General features: G+C 38.8%; 2 protein-coding genes and 2 non-coding genes across 4 annotated transcripts; 1 reads left to right on the top strand and 3 right to left on the bottom strand.

Annotated features, from left to right (window-relative positions):
• Positions 1-5870: 5870 nt before the first annotated feature.
• On the bottom strand, positions 5871-8033 carry LOC101295541 (palmitoyl-monogalactosyldiacylglycerol delta-7 desaturase, chloroplastic-like). The gene is made up of 5 exons (XM_004303252.1): positions 7295-8033; positions 7045-7185; positions 6797-6937; positions 6611-6717; positions 5871-6395 (listed from the first exon to the last, which is right to left on the bottom strand). The coding sequence occupies exons 1-5, from the start codon at positions 7889-7891 to the stop codon at positions 6200-6202; spliced, it is 1182 nt and encodes a 393-aa protein (XP_004303300.1). The 5' UTR covers positions 7892-8033; the 3' UTR covers positions 5871-6199.
• A 420-nt stretch (positions 8034-8453) lies between these two features.
• Positions 8454-11923, top strand: LOC101295248. Its single transcript, XM_004303251.1, has 9 exons — positions 8454-8489; positions 8723-8842; positions 9034-9160; positions 9353-9437; positions 9521-9599; positions 10860-10973; positions 11054-11166; positions 11337-11447; positions 11522-11923. The coding sequence occupies exons 2-9, from the start codon at positions 8725-8727 to the stop codon at positions 11633-11635; spliced, it is 861 nt and encodes a 286-aa protein (XP_004303299.1). The 5' UTR covers positions 8454-8489; positions 8723-8724; the 3' UTR covers positions 11636-11923.
• A 93-nt stretch (positions 11924-12016) lies between these two features.
• TRNAQ-CUG lies at positions 12017-12088 on the bottom strand. Its single transcript has one exon. It is a non-coding gene; the product is annotated as a tRNA-Gln (tRNA).
• Positions 12089-12885: 797 nt separating this feature from the next.
• On the bottom strand, positions 12886-15487 carry LOC101295057. Its single transcript, XR_184935.1, has 7 exons — positions 15049-15487; positions 14335-14941; positions 13944-14034; positions 13771-13822; positions 13495-13551; positions 13204-13337; positions 12886-13103 (listed from the first exon to the last, which is right to left on the bottom strand). It is a non-coding gene; the product is annotated as an uncharacterized LOC101295057 (transcript).
• Positions 15488-16005: the final 518 nt, after the last annotated feature.

Here is a 16005-nt window from a genome sequence, read left to right as displayed (position 1 = left end):
TACGTTCGTTCGTCTCTCTCTCTCTCTCTCTCTCTCTCTCTCTCTCTCTCTCTCTCTCTCTCTCTCTCTCAGGGTTAGGGTTTCCTTGGCTGAGCGGCACGGCTCATATCCATGGCAGCGTCCTCGATCTCCATGGCCTCCAAGACCGCGACAGTCTTTGCTGCGTCGGTATGTAACTGCAAGCCTCATCTCAAAGCTCTCTCTGAGCAACCAAGAAGAACCGGTGGATTTGGGTAATCTCCGGTGCCACTACCAGAAGAAAGGTTTTAGCCGACGAAAATAAAAAAACCAGGCCGACGAATTATTTTTTCGTCGGCTAAAGTCCACTTTAGCTGACGAAATTTTCCTTCGTCGGCTAATTTAAAATTTTCGTCGGCTATGATCAACTTTAGCCAACGAAATTAAAATTTCGTCGTCTGAATAAAATTTTTCATCGGCTATAGTCTGTGAACTTTAGCCGACGAAATTTTTATAGTTTGTGAAAATTAATTTCGTCGGCTAAAGTATTTAAATATCTGTAGATCTGGACAACAACTCATCTGGGCAAAAAAAAACTATACGTAGAACCTTCAAACGCAAAAAAGTCGTGAAATAAGATATGACCAGAATGGTGAAATACGTCTACTGTTGAAAAATCACGGTATTCCGGTAAATTCTCGGTGCCGATAATTGCGGTCAATGCAATTTACCCTTATTATTCATTATGCTGCAGATTTGGTTTTTGGTGTCTGATTGACTATTGTGAAACATTTCCGGAAGCGTAACGGCCCTACAAGTCAATCTCATTGCAAACGCCATGATGTATGGGCATTTTTAGCCATCCGAGTCCGTTTAGGGCTTCAAAATGCAGTTTTCTTATTTCCGATTAGAGTTGACCGTTTCGATCGAGCCCTTAACGTTGTCGAATCCAGTTGAATTTTTTACCATAGATATCTTCCGTCATAATGATCATATCTGACGGTTGAATTTTGGTTTGTAAATTTTAGTCATCGGAATCACAACGTGTCTACTATTTACCGTTATTATTCCATGTGGGGAGCCCCATCGTCGGAAGGTAAATGTCTCACAATTTTTATATGGGCAGTTGCGTCTCATCTACGTGAGAGTTTTTTGTGTGGAAGGTTTGGTCAAACTACGTAATATAGAGGGAGATATGAGCGTTTTCGTGTGATAAGTGACGATGGATTAGGGTTGACAGTTTCGATCGAGCCCTTAACGTCGTCGGATCCAGTTGAATTTTTTACCATAGACATCTTTTGTCATAATGATCATATTTGATGGTCGAATTTTGGTTTGTGAATTTTAGTCATCGGAATCACAACGTGTCTACTAATGTTGTATAACTTGTTTAGTAGGTTATACAACATTGTGAACCAACTCTACATAGGAACCAAAATTATCAAAAATTTCGTGAAATAAGATGTGTTCAAAATGGTGAAATACGGCTATGGTTCAAAAATCACGTAAATCAGGTAAAGTCTCGGTGCCGATAGTAGCGGTCAACCCTATTTACCGTTATTATTCCCTACAGGGAGCCCTGTCGTCGGAAGGTAAATGTCTCAAAATTTTTATATAGGCGGTTGCGTCTCATCTACGTGAAAGTTTTTCGTGTGGAAGGTTTAACCAAACTACGTAATATAGAGGGAGATATGAGCGTTTTCGTGAATTTATAGACTTTAGCCGACGAGATATTAAAAAAGTCGTCGGCTAAGGTCAAAAATTTTTGGGCGGTAATTTTCAAAGGACTTTAGCCGACGAAAATATATGATTTCGTCGGCTAAAGTAGAAAAATTTTCAACCAAAAAATTTTGGCGGTCAACCAAAATTTTCAAAAGAGTTTAGCCGACGAAAATAAATAATTTCGTCGGCTAAAGTTCTTTATATAGGAGTTTTACCGAAGGTGGATGGTAAGAAGTCTGTTTCGCCTGCCAGATTTTCTTCTCAGCCTAGCTCCGCCGTCAAGCCACCGGAGACCGCCACACTTGTCCCAAAAGCTTCGCCGTCGTCTCTACTTCATTGCTGGACAAGTGGCGCATCGAGTGGCGCATCGAGTGGCGCCGCCGTGAAGGATAAATCGAGCTCCAAACTCCGCCGGTTCGGATTCGGTGTCGATCGAATTTCTCCTTCCTCAGGTCACCATTTGGTGAGTTCTATATATGGATAAGTTGAGTTTGATTAGTACTACATTCCCCTAGAATTTGGTAGCTCGATTCGGTGTGTGTGAGGAGAATCGAAGATTTGAAGCTTTTAGGGTTTAAAATTGGGGATTTTTATATTTTGATTCAATTGACCTGTTTAGGCTTAGAATTGGGCTTCGACTTCTTCTACAAAGTTGTTCGAAATGTTGAGAAGAAGATTCTGTTAAATTTTGGTGGTGATTGGAGGTGGCCGGAAGTTTCTGCAGTTTTTTTTTCAAAAACTAGCAACTTTAGCCGACGATATTTAAATACTATATTCGTCGGCTATAGTATTTTTTAATTTTTTTATAAGGTTTAGCCGACGAAATATGGCATGTTTCGTCGGCTATAGTTCTTTTTTTAATTATTTTTATAAGGTTTAGCCGACGAAATATGACATGTTTCGTCGGCTATAGTTATTTTTTTAATTTTTTTATAAGGTTTAGCCGACGAAATAGACTATATTTCGTCGGTTATAGTTATTTTTTTAATTTTTTATAAGGCTTAGCCGACGAAATAGACTATATTTCGTCGGCTATAGTTATTTTTTAATTTTTTTTATAAGGTTTAGCCGACGAATATCTTAATTATTTCGTCGGCTAAAGTCTGGGAAAAAAACCGACGACATGTTTTTCGTCGGCTAAACTGTGGGACTATAGTTGACGAATTTTTTTTTCGTTGGCTAAAGTTATCGCAGACGACATTTTCCCGACGAAATCTTAGCCGACGATGGCTCGTCGGCTAAGATCTTAGCCGACGAATTAAGCTAACAGGCCGACGAAATTTTTTCGTCGGCTAAAGTGCTTGTCCTGGTAGTGTGCCCCAAGAGTGGTTTCGTTGCTCAACGATTCTATCTCGTCGGGCGTTTGAACACAACCCGTACTATTGTTTTCGATGCATTCAGGAGCGCTGTTCGCTCCATGTGGAGGCTCTTATCTCCGGTGGAAGTGCAGGCTCGAGACAATCGGTTTTTGTTTACGTTTGCGTCGGAGAGAGACGTGAACAGAGTGAAACGAGGTGGTCCTTGGGCGTACCAGAGAGCGATGATCATTCTCAACGACTATGATGGCTTTTCAGATATCAGGTCAGTGCATTTGGACTCTGTATGTGTGGATCTGGGTTGGGATCCAAGGATTACCAGCTGCGCTATCAACAGTTGCTACGACAAGGTTGGTGGCGGAGACCATTGGAGTGGTGTTGCAGGTGGATCACGGGGGTTTCCAGCATGGTCTTGCTCGAGTTCGGGTTACCTTGCCTCTGAACCAACCAGTGTGACTAGATCGTCGGATTAGGGTTTCCCCGATGGATGTTCTTCAAGTGACCTACAAGTATGAAAGGTTGATTGGAAGATGTCATACATGTTCCATGTTGAATCACGGCGGGGAGACTTGTCCCCTAGAATCTGAAGAAGTGGTTCCTCCGACATCGGTGCTGTCTAGGGCAACAGGGCTGCCACCAATGGTTTTCAGGTGTAACTCGGCTCCAAACCTAATTGTTCCCAACTCACCTACCTGAGCTTCCCTCTTTCCGAAAGAGAAGAGGGTTGTGCAAATTCGTGATGTTCCGGCGTTTCCTTCGCCAGGCAAAGTAGCCGGAGTGCGGCGGAGCAGGGAGGAGGAGGTGACCCCTGTTGGAGAATGTGCACGACACACGCTGACCTTTGATCCTTTGCCTTTGAATCCGGAGGAACTGGGGTTCTCTATTGCTGATGGGGGTGCCCTTGGTCTCAAGAAGACAAGCAAATCTCCAAAGAAAAAAGGAAGGCCGAGGGGAAGCCGAAATAAGAAGAACTTGCAGGTGGGAGAGTGTTCAGACTCCATGGAACCTAGCATGGGAGAGATCACTGCTGTGGACAACGACCTCGAATCAGAGGCTGATGAAGAATAGTCTCCTAGGTTAACTAGGAAAAGATCCTTGTTTTTATCTTATCAGTGATGCACCCTTTCTTTAACAATGAAAGGTACACCATTGGGTCTTAGGCCTCTATTCGGGGAAGGTTGTATTGCTGGTAGGGTTTGGCAGGTTATTATGCTTTCTAGTGTTTCATATCCGTCTTTTTGGATGTAGTTTTGAGGTTGTTATTTCAATTCTTAGATGTAGGTTCGAGTCAGTTCTAGCTTTAGGACCATTCATGCTTGACCTTTTGGTCGTCATGATCTTTGATCAATGGATACGTACTTCTCCTTTTCCCTACAAAAAAAAAAAAATAACCCATATTTTTTTTCTTCTCTTCTAATATTTCTTTTATTTTTACCCATTGGCTAAAAGGAGAGAATATATGGGTTGGAAAAGAATTAGATTCGTTGCAGAGAGAAAGCTTTGAGAAGTGTGAGATCCGAAAGCAAAAAGTAAGAGTCTTTTTTAAGCTGCATTCTTTTTCAGAAAGAGAGAGAGTACCTGGTGAGGTGGTCGGAAGCTCTCATTGCGGTGAGGACGTGGCCGGAGATTCCGCCGGCGTCTGAGTAGATCGGCAAAGCGTGTGGGGTTGGGGTTGAGGCATCTTCTTCTTCTTGGGTCTGGGTGTCTCTCCACCGACTCTAGAAGCTTGGTTATTAGCTCTGTGTGTTGTCTGGACTTGAAAAAAGGAAATGGGGGTTTGTTTAGTTGTGATTGATTTAGGAGAAAGTGAGAGGAAGAAGCAGCAGCTATGAGAGAGAGAGAGTGAAAACTGTGGAAAGATTTGTGGATAAAACAGACAATAGTAAAATTTTACAGGGTTGGTTTTTTTTTTTTTTTCCCTTAGCGAGTTTGGCGGGTTTCTTTGGGTAACCCGTTTCCGCCCGTTAGTTAGCGGGTTCTTAGCGGGTTGTCAACCCATTAGTGTAAAACTGTAATGGGGCGGAAATGGACGAGTTATTAGCGGGCGGGTAACGGGTAACAGGTTAAACTGCCAGGTTTTGCATGCACGTGTTGGCCAAACAAATTAAAACCAAGGGCTTGATTCATACATATATGAGTACTGAGTTAATCAAACCTTATTCTTGATCGAGTTCGATAAACCAAAATTGATCAAATTGAACACACCCTTTGTACTGTTAATTAGCATGCCAAAGTTATCATTCACTTCAACAATGCATGGCCCTAAATCCCAAGAGTCTAGTTTTCTGATTGTTTAATCGGATCAATATAGGAAGAAAGCATGCTTTTGTATTGACCTAAGCCGTGAGTATTGGGTGAGGAACCAAAATGGTTCTTAATAGCAAGCAACTTTCTAAGTGTGATTATATATAATCAACCCAAAAGAACGTTCATCTTATTAAACTACCTCATCTGTAATTGATAAACATTTACTTACATATGCAATATGCATGCTTCTTGTGCTCCCGTGCTTACATACCATGGCCCTTAATTTACCTTTATTCCGTCTCCTATTCTATCACTTCAAGATACACATTCTTCTTCTTTGTCTTATTACCAAAACTTTTTACACTTTGAGTTTTGAAGTTCCAAATGTTTGTACTAAGATTCTTGATTCTTTTTATGTTTTTTTTTGTAAGTGGATTCCAAAAATCCCTTTCCTTATAGAATGTGATAATATGGAGCAACACATTACCTAGTGTACGTACCTACACTTCAATCAAATGCTATATTTGCAGTAGAGGTGGAACTCATTGCTCAAGACAAAAAAAAAGTGGTTTGAGTACATACGCATCTAACCAATTCTATAGTGGCAACAAATTTTAGTGATTTGACTCATGAAGTGATAAAACGATCAAAATTACACCGATGTCTTTATTGTATGTGTTGTATTATAAATTATCAACCAGAATGCGAACATGTGCAATCGCGCTCGGTGAGTAACAAATTCAAAATTTTCTCTCTGAAACAATACTAGCCCCCACCCAAGACCATCCCAATGGTAGTTCTCTAAATTTTGTTTCTGAAACATATGGATGGACCGATCATAAAAGAAGTCGACTTGAGGCTCAATTGTCTTGCCTAGCCGAAATATGAATTGTGAAGCGTGCGTTTTAAATCGGAAGCATGCTTTTTGAATGATATGCAATGTTAGCTGAGTTTCTTTAGTTCAAAGCCATCCTTTGTTTCTGTACCTCTGATGGTACCTTCACGTCAGTTGCCAATCCAATAGCTTGGAGCAATCTTACAACATACCAAGTCATATCAAGCTGCCACCAATCCAGACCATGTCTAGCTGAGTACTCAAAAGCATGGTGATTATTATGCCATCCCTCTCCAAATGCTAGTAATGCCACCCACCTGAACAAAATGAGATTTCATAGCATCACCCATCTGCTACTAGGTAATCCGCAATTCAGCCCCATAATATTCTCCTAGTGACAAATATGCATGCTAGGTTTGATTTAAGATTCTACATGAACAAGCATACAAATTTACAAGTGCAGAGCATAGCATATCAAACTCTGACAAGAGAAAAGGTACATGAAGGTGTAGAGGTAAAGTAGAAGCAATACCAATTGTTCCTGGACAAGTCACCAGTATTCCATGCTTGCTCTCCCCAAACATGGCAAGCTGAGTTTACCAGCCAAGTAATGTGATACACCCAAATGATCCTCACACCCTGCAAGAGTAATTTTGTACCACATCAATGTCTAAGACTATATGATTAAGGAGACCCTTAGAAAGGACGTCACCCTTACCATTCCCCAAACAATGAAAGGGAACCCTCCCATTGCATACAGTAGAGCACCAAGAGCGACTGGGTGAGCGATGTAAGTTGCCTTTAGGAACTGATAGAAGGGCTGCTTCTGTAAATCCCCAACATTATCTAGGCCCCCACACTGCAAATTTCACATTAACAAACAGTTCATAAGAAAACATAATACTGAATAAATATGTATTTGTGCCACATTTGATGCAAAGAACAAATTGGCAGAGAATTTCATACCCTTTCAGTCACAGAATTGGTATCAAAGAGCCAACTCATGTGACTAAACCAGAATCCTTCAATTGGGCTATGTGGGTCTTTCTCAGAATCACAAAACTGGTGGTGGTATCTATGTGTACACACCCAATCAATTGGGCTCCCCTACAAACCCAGAAGTTCAACAGTTCAAAATACTATTAAAGATCCAAATAAATATAGGCTATTTCAAAATTCAAATCTCTCCCACAATGAAATTCAAAATTGAACCCACCTGAAGTGCTTGAGCTCCACAGTAAGCAAACAAGTACTCAAGCCACTTGGGAAGCTTGAAACTTCTATGTGAAAGGTTCCTATGATAAGAAAGAGTGATACCAAATAGGCCAGTCACAACATAAAGTGAGACTGCCACCCATAAAGCTCCCCAATTGAATTGAAAAGGAGCCAAAAGACTCAGAACATGCATCCCCACCACAACACCAGCTGTGGCCAAGTCCATTGTGCTCCATTTTCTCCCCTTAAACACATGTCTAGGCCTCTTCACAATCACATCAGATAGTAAAATCCTGTTGTACTTTCCTTGCTCTGTTTCTGGCTCTGGTTCTGTAGATTCTGCCAAAGCTGCATTGGTGGTTATTGAAGGTACTGTTCTACTAGAATTGGAGAGAAAATGGGTGAAAAGCTTTGTGCTTGATAAGCATTTATTGGGTTCTGATTGTTTTGAACTGCAGTGAGCAAAGTTGAGGACTTTGGAGCTCTGAGGAAGTGGCCGGAGACCAAGAACTAGGCTCCCTGGCCGGAGAAATGAGCGGTGGAGTTTGAAATAATGGTGGGTTTTGGGATTGGAGGTTGGTGATGTGATCAAATCCATTGAAGAGAAGGTTTGTGGGTGTTTGTTAGTTGATACAGAATTGAGTTATATATACAAAACTAGCAAAGAAAGTTTGAAACTTTGATGAATTTGGTTGGGGGTTTTTGGTGGGGTAGAGACTTTTGATATTTTGTGGCGGTGTCAACTAGCTTAGATTTCGTTCAAAGTACCATTAGAGAGAAAAAGACGAGGGATTGGATTGGATTGGGTTTGGGTTTGGGTTTGGGTTTGGATTTTTGGGTTTCAAAGATTGTGAGGCTGTACAGAAACCAGATATCTTTTATCCTCACTAAAGATTTTTGTTTTCTTGGATTCTAGTCTGATATTTGTGTTAAATTTGTGTCTGTGATTGCTTTGGCTTCTCATCTGTCATTATCTTCATCTAAAGATCTCTCTATTTTACTCGAGTAATCTTTGCCTAGCTGAGGAATTTAGCTACCTTTGTTTTCTCTATCTCCTTTGTTCTTGGCAAAGAACACTACTAAAGTGTGATTCATGGCAGCAACAAATGGGTCAATCTTTGCGTCTTCCACTAAACCATTTCAGACCACACCATCAATTTTTAGCAGCAAAGCAACTCCAGCTACAAACACTCTTGGTGGGTTTCTCCTTAATCTCTTTTAGTTCTTTAAATTATTGTTTTTATATTTGCTTTGTGATTATTTTATGGATACGTGTCAAAACTTATGGTATGTGATTCGTTGGAGATGTAGAACCAAATGCATGATTAAAAAATGTGTACACGCTTCAGTTGTTAATTTGCTTATAGAAGTCAATTTGAATTTGTAAAAGAGATAAGGATTTGCTGTTAACCTTATCCCATTTTCTTAGGTATGGATGCCACTATTGATCTTACTAGGTTGTTGCTGCTACTCGAGTTTCCAATTTCCTTGATTTACTACAGATTTGAGTTAATTGAGCAGGTGTTGTTTATTGATTTCGTTTTTTTGGGTACTTTTCTGATTCTTGACTTGTTCTGCACACTCTATTCTATGATTTTATTGAATACTGTTGATAATTTCCAATTCCATTTCAATTCCATGTTTTGCATAAATAATTTCATCTGGTCAGATTGTAGCTGTGAAGGAGATTAACCGTGTGGTCATTCCTCAAATGCATAACACTACTAGAATGTAATGCAGGTAGCAGTTTTAAGGGCTCTTCATTGCCACAGTCTCCTCTAAAGTGGAAGAATGTTGTCAAAAGCACTGGGAAAGTATGTGCCGCGGCAACAGCTGTTGCAACAACTCCAGTAGAGGAAGCCAAAGAGTGAGTCTTCACATCCCTCTTACTGCAGTTGTATCAGATTCATTCTTTCTAAATCTGAATATAAGGAAATGAAACATTATCTGAGATTGAAGTGAACATATGTTAGACAATGGATGACTGGATTTCTGTTTCTGTCAAAATATGAAGTTGTGTTGATCATGTAATGTCATTGAACATTCAAATTCTTCACAGGTTCACACTTCCCTCATGGGCCATGTTTGAACTTGGAAGGGCCCCTGTGTTTTGGAAAACTATGAACGGTCTTCCACCTACGGCTGTAAGTATGATGTTGGTATAGATCTCATTGTGTTTTGTTAATTGTCAGTTTGTGATAGTAATATCAAGTGCAAACTTTTGCAGGGAGAAAAGCTAAGGATTTTCTACAATCCAGCTGCAAAGAATCTTGTTCCAAATGAAGAATATGGGGTTGCCTTTAATGGTAATTTTCGATACACCCTGTTCAAGTGACTTGAGGCAACTTACAAATGCAAAGTTGCAAACAAGCTTTTATGTATAGCTTCTTTCGTGCTATCTTTCTGCCTCGGTCCTCCTTGCATTTCCAACTGGAGACAGCACTCTAGATAATCAACAGATTCTGTATCATCCAATATAGCCTAATAGTCTAATATCTACCCACTCCCCACGCCCCAAAGAAAAAAAAAACAAAACAAATTTGTTAACTTTGCTTGCCCTTCTCAAAGGCTACATGAGAAAGAGAGTGTCTGTTTTCCTAATCCCTGAGCTTTATGTTTATTTCTTTCTCACTTGTACTAGCAGGGTACTCAAATTCTGTGAACTTGTTTTTTCTTACCTTTTTATGATAACTTCTTGTTGAGTTACACATTTTCAGCACCCTCTTTTAACAGCATTGTTGTTTTGTCTTCGCCTCACTTATGTTATGAGTCTTGAGGGATTAGTACAATGCTTAAATGTTTGGAGTCTGTCTTGGCTCCTCATGCTGCATTTTGGGATCTGGAGCTTCGAAAGTTCTCCCACATTTCAGTTTCTATATTTTCTTTTTTCAACAGCATATTAGCTTCCTCTTGATCTCACGTATGATTATGAGCCATGAGGGATTTGTAACAATGCTCAAATGGATGATTTGGAGTCTGTCTTGGCTCCTTGTGCTGCATTTTGGGCTTTGGAGCTTCGAAAGTTCTCCCACATTTCAGTTTGAATTTCTTTCTTTAACAGCATAGTTGCAACCTTTTGATCTCACTTATGATTATGAGCTACGAGGGATTTGTAACAATGCTCAAATGGATGATTTGGAGTCTGTCTTGGTTTTTATGCTACTTTCTGGGCCTTGGAGCTTCGAAAATTCTCGCACATAGCTTGTTTTTCCACTTGATTTCACTAATGATTATTGAGTGCTCAAATGAATGATTTGGAGTCTGTCCTGGATCCTTCTGGTGTATTTTTCCTTTTGTTTTGGAGCAATTTTCAGTTATGTCATCCATGTTTCTTTGCTTTAGAGCTTCAAAATTCTTTTCTTCGTAGAACTAAAATCTAAAGTTAAACATGTTTTATGATAGGAAGCATCATTACCATAAATCAGCGATTCAGCATACTATGTAGCACTGTAACATTCTGAATCATTTGTTCTTCTACTCTTCAAATCACAGTTCGGTTGGATTACTTATGCTTTTGCAACTGTTAGTCACAGTTGAATTCCTTAACCTGGATGTATTCTCCACAGGAGGTTTTAATCAGCCTATAATGTGTGGTGGTGAGCCAAGGGCAATGCTTAGGAAAAGTCGAGGCAAAGCTGATTCCCCAATATATTCCATCCAGATTTGCATTCCGAAGCATGGTTAGTAGTGTTATGTTTATTCCATCTCTCATTTCTTAGCCATACAATTTTGTTTGCTGACACTGTTCATTATTCTCCAGCTCTGAACTTAATTTTTTCATTTACAAATGGAGATGAATGGGATGGTCCTTACAGACTACAAGTTCAAGTTCCCAAGGCTTTCAAAAACAAACCAATTGAATTCTTCAACAAGGTAAAAGGACATTCAGTCAATGTTTTCACTCTATTATCCCTAGCTTCAAACTGCTGTTTCCTGTACTTGCCAATGCCAAGCTCTTGTTTTGGAGGAACAAGTATTTGTTTTCATAAATTAGACAGTAGATGCACGCATGTTTAGAATTCTCAAAAGAGTGTCTATGGCAGGGACTAGCGGAAGAGCTGAGTAAAGATGGTGCTTGCGAACGAGCAATCTTCCCTGATACAAGCATTGTAGTGAATAGATGTTCCATCATGGGGAACTTGACCGTTGAAGGAGTAAGCAAATTCTTCATTTTCACAACTATGTATCCATCCCTGTAATCCTATTGCTAACCGAAATGCCATTGCAGGGTGACCGTTGCAACCTTGATCTCGTACTGGGATGCACAGATCCCAGCTCACCACTCTATGATCCAAATGCCAATGTAGACGACGGAACATGCCCCATGGATCTGGATGCTTAATAGCACTTCGCATTCAGTACCTTCCCCATCTCAGTCGTAAATATGTCACGGTGTTTTTAAATGTATGTTGTATTGTGTTAGTCTCTGAAGAGTATAGTGGAAAGCTACTGAGAATGTTAGCACTATATCATAGATTTTTACCAGGACTACAAGCCATAGATGCAAATCTCATGTGTGCTTATTTAAGGTAGTACTGTTTTTGGGCTCCCTGCTGATTTCTTAAAGAATTGTACACTGGTCAGGTGCATATATATACACGAGTTTGTAGTTCCATACCAATATTAGACTGCTTTCATCGCACTGTAGGATTTAAATTCAGGAGCTCATAAAACAAGAGCTGAGAATAAAAGTGACATTAAAGTCACGGAAAATAAAAATAGAAGGTTCCACCGAGATTTGAACTCGGGTTACCAGATTCAGAGTCTGATGTCCTAACCGCTAGACCATGGAACCCTTTTGTAGATGATAGTTTGTCAAAGTAAATATATGGAAATTTTGAATTGAGTGCTCTCATGGATATCACAATGAGTGTTGTACTTTAGATCCTAGTGTGAGATCCGACTTGATTGATCGAGCAACAAAAAAAAAAAAAAGAAAAAAAAGAGTTTTCATATTTGGACTATGTAATCATCAGATTATATGTAGTTCTATTACTTATATTGCATATCATCGATTTTACTTGCTATCAATGACTCGTTTTTTAGGAGAAAGTAATAAGTGAACAAAAATCACTACTACATTTCTGACCTATGACCACATTCATTAAGTGTGGCAAAATAGACTACCGACTTAGATTAATCGGGCAACCAACGAAAAAAAAAGAAAAGAAAAAAAAAGAGTTTTCATATTTGGATATGTAATCATCAGATTATATGTAGTTCTATTACTTATATTGCATATCATCGATTTTACTTGCTATCAATGACTCGTTTTTTAGGAGAAAGTAACAAGTGAACAAAAATCACTACTACATTTCTAGCCTATGACCACATTCATTAAGTGTGGCAAAATAGACCCAAAAGGCCAAAACCACACTTTCTGGGTCCGTGGGCAACAGGGCCGCTGCAAACAAAGAAATTGCCACATTTTGTGTTGGATGTGACCGTGTAGGTTAATTCAGGACCTGACTACAGTGTGGGCCCGTCTTTACTATTTAAATTCACATTCTGATTTGGTGGGGCCCATCTACACAAAAATTGCAATATTTTTTTTTCCTTGTCAAACAAAAACTGAAAGTGGAAAGTTGATAACTAAAATATTTTTAAATTCTAGCATTATTAACTTCTCCACATTAATGACTAAAAATACAGCAACCGTCTCCTAGTACCGAAAATAGAAACAAGAAAAAATTCTTATACAAGGGTTTACCACCCAGGAATACATCATACCCCTCCAACAACCAACTCTACTATTTAAGTGACTTAAACCTCTTGTTAAGCTCCGATGACCACTTCAACTCTTGAAAATTCTGCGTATAAACGGAAGTTATAAATATGATACCTCAAGTATGAAACAAAAGTCGTTACTCAAATAATAAATAGCAACTACAATACAAGATATGAGCTTACTTGAAATCCAGGTGTAACAGATCAACCAGAGCTGCCATGAATACACCACCTTTCAACTCCAAAGTATTCCACTACTTGGGTAAATTTTCATACTAAAAAAGGGTGTTATTCATATAGGGCAATGACTTAGTTATCTGCCAACAAGTAATAAAACAAGAGATATAAAGCTCTTATAATGGCACAGGTTATTATAGCTAATAAGATGAAATCAATCAAAGCAAGAACACAAATAGCATTTTAAAGTAGTGTACAAAATATAACACATGCAAAGATACCAAGTCATGTACTTACAACTCTTCCAAATTTGTTACTTCGATCCAAACTTCTTTGTTAAACTCCAAGTGAAACCTGTGTCATATAACAATAATCAATAATTGTAGATATAAATGAAATTTACAAGTACATACTTTATGTATGAAGTTTCCAACTACTGTACCATGGGTATAATTAGCCAAATTGTTCAATTGAACACACAATTAATAACACTAATTCATTAGGTCTTCATGCTAAAGCCAAGTTGGCAACAAACTGCATGTTGTACTTGTACATCTATGAGCTTCAACTTACCCTTTGGCCACAATTATGGCTCTTCATCTGATTAGGACGTATGCCTAGCAAGCTGAAAGAAATACAAAACAAGCGATAGAGATTTTGGTCAGCCACAACTTTAAACATGCAAATGCAATAACCAAAAATTCAAAAGAACCATTATGCATAAAGAATAGAGCCCACGTACTGACCATTAAACTAAGATCTTTAATCGGTAAGCACACGATCAGTGCTGTGGGATACCTGAACAGGTTGCCACAGGACTACAAAACAGCTGCAATCCTATGTCATAATTGTGCAAAATAGTATGAGATACACACATAAGTTTTACAATTTTAGATATCTATAAATTCACACTCCCAACGCACATCTAAATCTTTTCCTACCAACTTTTGCTCTGTTGCTTTCAGTCTTGTTCCTAAATCAGTATCTCTATTTATACATATCCATATATAAACAACTTGAAACATGTACTGTAGTATGATAAATAATCTTTCTTGGCACAAGCACCTGTTCAGCTTTTTAATAGTGATCAGTGGTTGGACTATGAAATTATATTTTAGAGTTGAAAGATGGACTTACCAATAACCATTTCTAAAAATCTTTTCATGGATGGTAGTGGTCATAGCTACAGCTTCCTGCGTATTGTAATAGTCTATATCAGAGAAGTAAGAGGACCAAATGGATGAAGTACGTAATAAATAGGAAAAGAAAAACATTGTTTCATATACTTTCAAACATGATAGAGTTTCATACTCTCTAGACATCATTTGTACTTTATATTTATCTCTATATGGTATTAAGGAGTTCGTAGTATTGATACAAATGCGAAAATAAAATAGTGGATACCAAACCAAATGTATACTGTTAAATACCTTTGAAACTATTACAGACTAATAAACTGGAAATGTATGTCTCAAGTAAAATGCCTAATGTAACCAAGCAGTATACTAGCACAACTGCGTCATGATTTATGACAGGCAGTACCAAAAATCTATAATAGAAGCCTAGTTGTAAACAAAGAAAAGTAGCAATCTTTCCATTTGTTTGTTAAAGAAACACTTCCAAAGTTTGATATTAATTCACACGTCAATACACTAATAGCTAACAAGACAGAGAAAGAGAAAAATCATCAGCTTCCGTAATTGATAGAGCTTCCCTTTGATTCCTCAAGCGATCATCCGGTCACCTATATGATCCACAAACCTAATTTTAGTTTTTTCGACAGTAAACCTAATTTTAGTTCTGACTAAGTTAGATAGAGTATATCAAAGAAAGCAAATTAAAGAGAATTACGATATGAAGCGATAGACGCCGGCAGCCTAAACCCGGCTCAAAACCCAGATCCAATCCAATCTAAAGTCGATCATGCATGGCGCGATCCGGAAGTAGAAGACGCCTATTTCGAACCACGCCGGGTGCGTCAGCGACGGACCCCGTTAAGCTTGTGGTACGAGTTCGCGCTATTCGCCTTCGCCGCCATGGACGGCGGCTCCTTCTCAAGCTACAACTCCATAAAAAAATTAAAAAAAACCCAATTCACGATCAGGATTCGTAGAATTGAGAAAATTAGGGTTATTGGATTCGAGATTTCAGAGAAGAAAATAGAAATTAGAAAAAAAGGGAAATCAGAGCTGGTGAGGCATTGAGATTTTCGGACAAAGAGGAGATTGTTGCGGGTGGTGGTTCTTTTGTTTTTGTTTTTTGTTGTTGTTGTTGCTGGGGAAGGATTTAGTCATTTAGACGAAGAAGAAACAGGTGATTTTCTGGAAGAGTGAAGTGAGAAAAGGGAGAGAGAGGGCGACACGAGGGTCCCGCTACATATATAATTAGATTTTTTAGTAAATTACAATAAAGTTACTAACCAAATTTCAGTTTACAAATACATCATTTACACAATATCTTACACATTTAAGGACAAATATTAACAAATTAGGACAAATTAATATCCACATGCCATCTGTCACAATAATTTTACCATAATACCCTTCACTACATATCAACTGCTACTGTCAACGATAGCATAGTAGCACACTGCCGAGTAGCACAGTAGCACATTGGGTGCTACTATCAAGTAGCACAGTAGCACCCGATAAAAAGGTGTTATTTTAGGCAATTCTCCGGAATCAAACAAAGCTGCTAATGTTGCGATATGAGACCTTTATAAAGCTGCTACTGTTGTTATTAGAAACTTTCTGCTACTGACGACGAAATGGCTATTACTACCGCAAATCTAACTGCTAATGTCGACTT

The sequence above is a fragment of the Fragaria vesca genome, linkage group LG6 (assembly GCF_000184155.1).
Source record: "Fragaria vesca subsp. vesca linkage group LG6, FraVesHawaii_1.0, whole genome shotgun sequence".
Classification (NCBI taxonomy): Eukaryota; Viridiplantae; Streptophyta; class Magnoliopsida; order Rosales; family Rosaceae; genus Fragaria; species Fragaria vesca.
The sequence above is the reverse complement of the archived record's forward strand: the minus strand, read 5'-3'. Positions and strand labels throughout refer to the sequence as shown.

Bases quoted from the DNA above. Each gene is read 5' to 3' on its own strand.
- LOC101295541 (XM_004303252.1), bottom strand. From the start codon at position 7,891: ATGGATTTGATCACATCACCAACCTCCAATCCCAAAACCCACCATTAT. The intron at 6,938-7,044 runs GTATGAAATTCT...TGAAATTTGCAG, and splicing joins CCAATTCTGTGACTGAAAGG to TGTGGGGGCCTAGATAATGT. The intron at 6,396-6,610 runs GTATTGCTTCTA...CATTTTGTTCAG, and splicing joins GACTTGTCCAGGAACAATTG to GTGGGTGGCATTACTAGCAT.
- LOC101295248 (XM_004303251.1), top strand. From the start codon at position 8,725: ATGGATGCCACTATTGATCTTACTAGGTTGTTGCTGCTACTCGAGTTT. The intron at 9,161-9,352 runs GTGAGTCTTCAC...AATTCTTCACAG, and splicing joins CCAGTAGAGGAAGCCAAAGA to GTTCACACTTCCCTCATGGG. The intron at 10,974-11,053 runs GTTAGTAGTGTT...ATTATTCTCCAG, and splicing joins GATTTGCATTCCGAAGCATG to CTCTGAACTTAATTTTTTCA.